Below are 9709 nucleotides of genomic sequence, written 5' to 3'. Positions count from 1 at the left end.
AAAAAAAAAAAAAAAAAAAGAAATATTTAAAATAATGGGGAGAAATGGATTAACCTAGAGACATTTCATAAATACTGACATTTAAAAAAAATACAAAAATTTACAATAGAAAATATTGACACAGATCCTAAAACATGCAATGAAACCACATCAAGTATATTCCCAGCCTTTAAAATATGTAAGCCAAATACAAACCGTTAGAAGCATGAAGCAGGCTGAGCAAAGTGTCCAATAAATATCTGATGATAGTACGTAACTGCTCTGTGGAAGATGCCTGAATTAAATCTTCTGGATTTGATGTTTCACTCAACATCTTCCGACTTGCACCTAGTGCCACTTTGAGCCTCTGCACTGCATTATGAGCCAAATTTAGTTGAAGCTGTAGCTGAATACAATCTTGATAAGCAGAAAAAACCCTACTGTCTTCCTCAACTGCCTTATCTGGTTTTCGTAAAAAGTACTGTGCATTGTTAGCACTATTTAGAGGAGGAAGATCAATACTTTGCAGAAGAGTTTCCAGACGATGACAAGCCAAGTTATACCTAAAAGTAAAAAATGACTGATTAATTCTTGTAATGTTCTCTTTATGTACATATACAAATACTAAGAATTAAATCTCTCAAACCTGTTAACACACAACCATTAAAAAGAACTACAAAATTGATAGGTACTAAGAAATTAAGCCCATTATTTAATTACAATATTTTCATGCATTAAGGGTTATTGTAATGTGCTACTGTCCTTCTTCCTTTTGCTTTTAACTGTACACCTATGAAAAGATATTTCTTGAGAGAATTATAAGCAAGACAATATGTAAAATACAGAGTTTCAATAAGATTAAAATTTGTACTCTGTACTAACCTGCACTGTATATCCTCCTGTAGAGCAACCATCATTGCTAAATGCTGGTCAATTTCTGGCTGGTTTGCAGATTCTCCCTCTCCCTTTAGAGGATCATGCATTAACTTCAGTTCACTTTCCCAAGGCAAGATGTAGGTATGACCATAGTAAAATCCTAATGGGATTTTGGCTCTCGCATTTGTACTTCCGTAACGTCCAATGACAGTGATCTGAAATGAAAAATTACAAATATACATATATATACACATCTGTCACAATAAAAATCTGAGCAATGTATTTTAAAAGATAGTTATACTTTTTTAATTAGGTTTATTTTTCATAACTTGTCAGAAACATAGAAAGCGTATCAATTTACTTTCTTAAAGTTCTTTACCTTCATGAATCTGCACACCGGAGGTGGTATTAAGTCATGAAGAATTAGTGAATGGGTGCTTATATCAGTTGCCACTACCAATCGCCTTCCATCCACCTCTTCTCCTAATGTCCAAATGTCAATTGACAAAGAGGCCAAGTCTCCACAAGTGGGAATCAATACATCCGTCAACAATATAGGCCTCCCAAAATCCAAGGTCACAAATCTCCTTGCTCCTATGAGAGAAAGAAGAAACAGCTGACCAAAAATATATCAATTAACCAAATGATACACTCAAAAACAGTTTGGAGCACTCATCTTAAAATATGAAATCAACTCACTAAACTGCAAATAAGAGGAAAAGTAAATCAGTAAAAATGGCCTTGTCAATTCTGATTCAAAATTTTTCTGAAATCCCAGTCTGTGTTAGTTATGAACCTGAAGACTTAGGTAGAAAATTAAGAGTAGCCGGACACAGAAGCAGGTACCTCTAGTCCCAGCTACTGGGGACCTGAAACAGGAGAACTGCTTGAGCCGAGGAGTTCCAAGCTGCAGTACCCTAGACTGCTATTGCGCCTGTGAACAGCCACTGTACTCCACACTGGGCAATACAGTGAGACCCATCTCTTTAAAAAACAAAAACAAAAAGCAAAACAACAAAACAAGAGTAAGACTGTTACTGTTACAGTTAAGGCAATCAACCACTATACAAACAAGCTTCTTTAAAATATTAGAGTTTTAAAAAATTAAATCAAGGCCAGGCACAGTGGCTCACGCCTATAAACCTAGCACTTTGGGAGGAGGAGGCAGGTAGACTGCCTGGGCTCAGGAGTTCAAGACCAGCCTAGGGAACACAGTGAAACCCCCTCTCTACTAAAAATACAAAAAATTAGCCAGGCATGGCAGCATGCGCCTGTAATCCCAGATACTCAGGATGCTGAGACAGGAGAATCACTTGAACCCTGGAGGCGGAGGTTGTAATGAGCCGAAATCACACCACTGCGCTCCAGCCTGGGTGACAGAGACTTCATCTCAAAAAAAAAAAACCCTTAAATCAGCAAATGCAGTATATTAGTTAATATCGTAAAGGATGAATCTGCTCTTCTTTCAGCCACTGGCAACTTTTTTTCTTAATTTCACAACTAGATGCATTAAAATACCAAACAGTATTATTTGATTTAGCTTCCTTAACCCCTACTTAACTTCTTGTGAAGTTGCATATTGCATTCATTTGGGTTTAGATGGAAAGCAAAAGCATGACTACAATCATATACAATCAAACTACCACTGAAAAAGGCCTTGGGAAGGTCCTCCATTGGATCTCAAACAATGTTTTTCCCCAGTATAGACATATCCCAGTCTCTTCAGGTCAATGCCAGATGAAATGGGTGAAGAAAAAGCAGATTTACATCCTTCATTTCACACACATTACAAGGATAAGTTCAACTAGTAAAACAGAATGCAGATCATTAATAATATCATAATTCTTTTTCGTCTTTATTGTGATAGGGTGGGGGTCAGCTAGTAACCATTCTAGCTACATTTTATAGTGGAGGAAAGCAACTAAATTAAACTTCAAGGGATAGTGCTATTCTCGACGGAGCTAGTTTAAAAGAAAACAAGGCAGTTACTAATGCTTCCCTAAACAGAAAGATTACTGAACAACAAAGAATATAGTTCTCCTCCTCAGGTGGCTTATGTCCTATAGTCATTGCTATGTAAAAAAAAAAACTACAGTGTAAACAGCTGCTCATCTCCCATAAGACTGCAGAACAACAAATTTCCACTATAAATGTTATCAACACTAATGTTGTTATCAATAAATGATTCATTGGGCAGAAAATGCCATAAGACTTTTATTTTACCTTTCAAACTCCCTCTGACAAAGAGGAAATGACTGCATTGCAAGAACACAAATATTATTTAATTCTTAATATGATACATGCTACAGTGTATACTATAACCATGTTACTTCCCTGAGGATTCTGTTGAATTCTATTGTTGTTAAAGCACAACAATGTTGGTGGTAGTTAAAACCAATTGTTTTAAGGATAAAATTGCCTACAGTTTATCTGCAAACATGTTATAATTGAAAACATCTATCCCAATCTCAGTTCTCAAGCATATAAGCAGAAGACAAGACCCTAGGATATGTTATTACTCTTATCTGTTACTATAGTAAGCAGTAGTTCTGTTTGCTCTTTTCAAGAAAGAGTTCCACTATAACTAGGCTAGTTTTAAGAATATTTTGAGTGTAATTTCTAGTGTAATGGTAATTTGGCCAACTACAATGAATTATTTATGTCAATAATGTATCAGCAGGCAAGATTCATGTAGAGATCAAAGCCACTACTCAACAGCACTCTATGCAATTTGGCAAGCACAAAGTTTGAACATGTAAGTGCTTATTCTTGACAAAATGTACTTACCCAAGAGCAAATGTGATTGAAAAAAAAAAAAAAAAAAAAATCAAACGAAGAATAGTGAGCCTTAAAAAGGCTAGGAAACTAAGCACAAAAATATATATATATATGTGTGTGTGTGTGTGTGTGTGTGTGTGTGTGTGTATATATATATATATACATATATATTTTAAGAAAGTCAAAGATTACCTGAATGCATTCGCTCTATAATAATGGACTGGTGAGGTGGAGGTTGAAGAAAATGTGAAGCATGAGAAATTGCAAGGGCAAGACCAGAACCAAGTGGATTCTAGAGGGAAAAAAAAAAAGTCTAACTTTATATTGATATTAGTCTTGTTCTATAAAAACTACTAACCATAATATCAAATTAGTAAGTTTCTGCTCTTAATCTATGTACTGTAATCTTTTATAAAAGAAAATAATCTAATTTGATACATCAAATTAATAATCCAATTATTAAATTATACATCAAATTAGATTATTTGTATTAAAATTTTTGCCTTCTAAAGTTAAGAGTATATTTCAAAATATTTTTACATGTCTAAGCCAACACCTATTTAAAACATAATTTACCATTCTGGACTTGCTGGAATTTTTGTTATGTGCAGCAAGATTGACTGCTGGGGGATCAATGACTGAGCCTGGGAAAAGCTGTGCAAGTTCGGCATTAATCACAACAGAAACTGCTTCATTGGGTGGAGTAAGTGGTGGAGTCATAAAAAGAGGTGTTGTTTTTGGAGTGGGTGGAATAACATCAGATGGATGAATGAAGAATCCAGGGGCAGCCACTGGGTTGGAAGGCACAGAGTTGTGAACAGGACCTACTGCTGATGCTGCTGCAGCTGCTGCAGCTGTTGTCTGATGTAACTTGGCTTCCAGCTTTGCTTTCTGCAAAAGAAGTAAAAGCAACATATATAGACTAATCCTGCCTACCTAAATTGTGGTGGAATACCACATGGGCATATATTATGAAGATAAACATGACTAAATTGATCATACTTAAACATGAAATTAAATCAAAATTGGACTCCATAAAAATTGATCATGGCTTTGCTACATATACTTCTTTAAATATTTAACACAAAATTTCCCGTGCATTTGGGAACTGGGACTCTTTCAAAATAGTGGTGAAAAGGAAGCAGAATAATTAAATGTAAATAAGGAAACAAAATTCTGCTCAAAACAAAATATTATCAGGAGGTGAACTCTCATGTTGACTAACGTAATACAACTGGTCACCTGGAATTGCCACACATTTCATTTAAACCAGCAGTCCTCAATCTTTTTTACACCACGGATCAGTTTCATGGAAGACAACTTCTCCACGGATTCGGGGAGACGTGGCAGGGGTGCAGGGGACTGGTCTCCGGATGAAACTGCTTCACCTCAGATCATCAGGCATTAGACTCTCAAAAGGAGTGTGCAACCTAGATATTTCACATGCACTATTCACAATAAGGTTCATGCTCCTACGAGAATCAAACGCCCTTGCTGATGTAAAAGGAGATGGAAATCAGGTGGTAATGGTCACTTGCTCGCTGCTCACATCATGCTGTGCGGCCCAGTTCCTAAAAGGCCACTGACTGGTACTGATCTGTGGCCCAGCGACTGGGGGCTCCGAATTTAGGCCACAATGAAATTTATGAAACACCTGTCATCATTAGTGAATTTTAAGTCACAGTACTTTAATTGTTCTTTAAAATGTTGTTTTAGGTACTATACTCCACGTAAATAGTAACTAGTAACTGTACATATTCTTTGACCGAGTGTTTAGAAAATGGATTTACTTCAAGATTGTACCAAAAATATCAATCATAATCCCTCAAATATGTACCAAATAAGATGTATTCACACAATTTTAACAAATTTAAAAATAACAAAGACTTTACCTCAATTTTTGTTGAAAATGATTAGCTCAGATTGGTCAACCTACTTTTCTTTATGAAAAGAATAGTCATTTTTAAAGTACTTTTTCAGCTTTTGAAGTTTAGAGACAGCATGAACAAAGAGCCAAATAGTCTCCAACCTGTTGCTGAAGCTTCAAAAGCTGCTGCTGTTTCTCTTGCAGCACCTGCAGCTGTTGCTCGGCTGAAGCCATTGCATGAGAGAGAGACTGCAAAGCTACCTGGGCTGCTGAACTCAGGGCTGTCGAGGCTTCCCCAACTGTCCCAGATGATAGTCCACCTACTGCAGGAGTAACCCCGAAGGAACTCACTGGCATAAGACAAGGGGAAAAAACAAAAATAAAAACACCAGGATGAAGAAAAAGTTAAAGAGAAAACATGTACAAATATTTTGACGCTAAAACTATAGTTAATTTTCATTCTAAAAAAGAAATCTGGAAAGTATAAATAAGTAAACATTAATGGTAAAATAAAGTATATTGATAATACTAGTAGGAAATCCAGGAATGACTTTTTTTAAGACAGGGTCTTCCTCTGTTGCGTAGGCTGGAATGCAATGGCACAATCTTGGTTCACTGCAACCTCCACCTCTGGGTTCAAGAGATTCTCATGCCTCAGCCTCCTGAGTAGCTGGGATTACAGGTGTGCACCACCATGCTTGGCTAATTTTTGTTTAGTAGAGCTGGGGTATCGCCATATTGGCCAGGCTGCTCTGGAACTCCTGGCCTCACGTGATCCACTAGCCTCAGCCTCTGAAAGTGCTGGGATTACAGGTGTGAACCACCACGCCCAGTCCAGCAATGAGGAATGACTTCTTAAAGCAAAGAAAAATCAGAGACGGTATACTTTTGATTTTGCAAATATTTTTGTTATAGTAAAGGGATCATTAAAAATGAGACTAATCTTATTACACAATTTGAGCATAAGTAATAACAACACACCCTACTTCACCCACCAAAAAGCACTCAAAAAACCCTTCAAATATAAGATCTTCATTTTAAAAGAGATGAAGATGATACTTCCTCATTGTATAGCATATCCTAAACAGAGACAAGGCCTGCACAGAATAGAAAAAGCACTGTTTCCCGCTATAAGCCACCCAAAACACTGAAATGGAGAGAGGCATATCCCACACACAGTAAAACTAGCACACACTTCTTACCCATGAACATTTTCAATAATAAAGTCTCTATGAAACCCTACAAGAGATTTCTTTCATTTTCCATTTCACTGTTATTCGAACAACATTATTATAAATCATTCTTTCTGCATTCATTATTTTCCAAATTTATGGGAAATATGTTGGAAAAGCTGAGATTAAAACTTCATTTCCCAACTTAATCCAATATGTCAGCACAAAAGAAAAGTTAGGGGCCAAGTTAATAACAACATAAACATTTATAACAGGTCTTTACTACAAAATTATACATTGGGGAAAAATATAACTGGTATAAGAATAGCAAATATTTGGTATGCATTACCATGTGGCACTGTTTTAAAGAATAACTACAATTCACTTTATGAGCAACTTTATGGGCCAGGCATCATGATTCCCTTTTTTTGCTGATTAAGTATGGAAGGCTCAGAGAAATTACCCTGTAAACTCACAGTAACAGAACTAGGATCAGAACCAAAGCGTACGCGCAGCCAAAGCCAACACAGGGCACAGTGTTAAGCATGGAAGTTACATCAACTTATTTAATCTCGGCAAGAGCAAAGTATTTAGTACTAACTAGGCAAAGTTTTTGTTGCTATTATCATATGTATGAGGTACTAAAATAATCTCATTTTCTACATAATGAAACTAAAGCTGAGGGAAGTAATTTGCTCATAGGTAGTGGATAAAGGGGAAAATCCAGGCAATCTAACAATCTTTTTAAAATCAAACAAAGGCTATATTCTTCCAGAATTCTAAAAACAAAAGCTGAGTTAAAATAAACAACATACTAATAACAAAAACTGTACATATACTCTTATGATTAAATTTCCTTATGTAAAAAACAAAACCACCACTCACTACAGTGCAGTTATACTGTGCCCTTCATTTAACCTATACACCAATTCAGCATTACAAGCTTGGTCAAAGAAAGAGCAATTGGCTGGGCATGGCGGCTTACGCCAGTAATCCCAGCCCTTTGGGCGGCCGAGGTGGGCAGATCGCTTGAGGTTGGGAGTTCTGGACCAGCCTGGTCAACACGGCGAGACACCACAAATCAGCTAGGCATGCTGGCACAATCTGAGTTTTCAATATCCTTTTCTATATTTATACTACAAATGGCCTTAAAAACTCTAGTCACAAAAAAATATAGGGCCGGGCAAGGCACAGTGGCTCATACCTGTAATCCCAGCACTTTGGGAGGCCGAGGCAAGTGGATCACCGAAAGTCAGGAGTTCAAGACCAGCCTGGCCAACATGGCAAAACCCCATCTCTACTAAAAATACAAAAATCAGCCAGGTGTGGTAGTGGGCTCCTGTAATCCCAGCTACTTGGGAGGCTGAGGCAGGAAAATCGCTTGAACCTGGGAGGTGGAGGTTGCAGTGAGCTGAGATTGCGCCAACAAGAGTGATACTCCATCTCAAAAATAAATAGATATAAAGATATAGGTCTATAGATAGGGATATAGATATAGATATAGATGTGAGAACAAGACAAAGATGACTACTATTACCATTTCTATTCAACAACATATAGGAAGACCTAGGAAGCACAAAATAACACAAGGAAAAAAACAACAATATAATTAGAAAGAAAAAGGTAAAGCTATCAATAGGTGACATGATTGCAACACATTAAAAATTCTCTAAGAATCTACAAACTATCTACAAACTACTTTTTTAATAATATAGTACTGTCACCAGATGTGACAGTAATACATACAAATCAGTTATACTTTTATACACAAATAACAAGTGAATAGAATGTAAGATTCAGAGGAAGATCAATTATAACAACATAACAACTAAATATATAGGTAAAAAAATGTAAAACTATGCTGAAAACTACAAAGCATAATGAAATAAAAAACTTAAATATACTATAGAATATATACCTCAGTGTGTATTCTGCATTTAACACACACACACACACACACACACACACACACACACAGACACACACACACACACACATAATGTTAATACATTTAAAAGCTCAATATTAAGATGCCAATTCTCCTAAACCGACTTACATACAGGCCCCAACTTTTAAAAACAATCATGTTGTACAGAAAATGACAAACTAAATCTAAAATTCAAACAGAAATACAAAAGACCTAGAATAGCAAAGACGATCTTTAAGAAAAAGAATATTCACAGGTTGTACACACAGGTAGGTACACACCCAAGTGAAGTGAAAAACACACATTGACCAAAAAAAACAAAAACAAAAGAAAAACTTATACAAAAATGTTCACAGCAGCATTAGACATAATGGCCAAAAAGAAAAAATCAACTAAAATGTTCACTCACAGATGAATGCCTCAACAAAATGGAATTATTTTGCCAGAAAAAGTACTAGTACTGACACAGGCTAAATGGATGAAACTTGAAAGTATTATACTAAGTAGTCACACAAAAAAGGACATATTCTGTGAGTCCATTTATACGTAATATCCACGGTAGGCAAATATAGATACAGAAAGCTGACTACTGGTTGCCAGGAGATTGGATGGGTTGGGGAAGAAGTAGAGAAAACACTAGTAGATGAGGAGTTTGTTTCTGTAGTAATGGAAATGTTCCAGAATTAGACAATGATGATAACTGCATAACACTGAATTTTTTTTATTTTTAAATAATTTAGAAAATCAATTTTTAAAATCTACCTAAAAAGAACATTGGTAGGTTTTTACTATCAGATATAAACACTTAACATAAAGTTACACTAAGACAATAGAAGCTGGGCACAGTGGTTCACGCCTGTAACCCCAGCACTTTGGGAGGCCAAGGCCAGCAGATCACTTGAGCTGAGGAGTTTGAGACCAGCTGAGACAACATGGCAAAACCCATCTCTTCTAAAAATACAAAAATTATTTGGGAATGGTGGCACCTATAATCTCAGCTATTCGGGAGGCTGAGGCTGGAGAATCACTTGAGCCCAATAAGCGAGGCTGTAGTGAGCCAAGACTGCACCACAGCACTTCAGCCTGGGCTACAGACCAAGACTCTATATA

At 36.4% G+C, this 9709-nt stretch overlaps 1 protein-coding gene across 1 annotated transcript in view; it reads right to left on the bottom strand.

The window, feature by feature from the left end:
• The window catches only part of BIRC6 (baculoviral IAP repeat containing 6), a 262197-nt gene that overhangs the window by 141369 nt on the left and 111119 nt on the right, over positions 1–9709 (bottom strand). Inside the window, exons 24-29 of the mRNA XM_037740766.1 lie at positions 5663–5850; positions 4210–4524; positions 3826–3925; positions 1235–1449; positions 862–1070; positions 196–542 (exon numbers count right to left, since the gene is read on the bottom strand). Coding sequence (XP_037596694.1) covers positions 196–542; positions 862–1070; positions 1235–1449; positions 3826–3925; positions 4210–4524; positions 5663–5850 — 1374 coding nt within the window. The remainder of the gene's footprint in view (positions 1–195; positions 543–861; positions 1071–1234; positions 1450–3825; positions 3926–4209; positions 4525–5662; positions 5851–9709) is intronic.

Source organism: Cebus imitator, unplaced genomic scaffold, assembly GCF_001604975.1.
Source record: "Cebus imitator isolate Cc_AM_T3 unplaced genomic scaffold, Cebus_imitator-1.0 Scaffold88, whole genome shotgun sequence".
Classification (NCBI taxonomy): domain Eukaryota; kingdom Metazoa; phylum Chordata; class Mammalia; order Primates; family Cebidae; genus Cebus; species Cebus imitator.
This window is presented reverse-complemented; position numbering and strand designations above follow the sequence as displayed.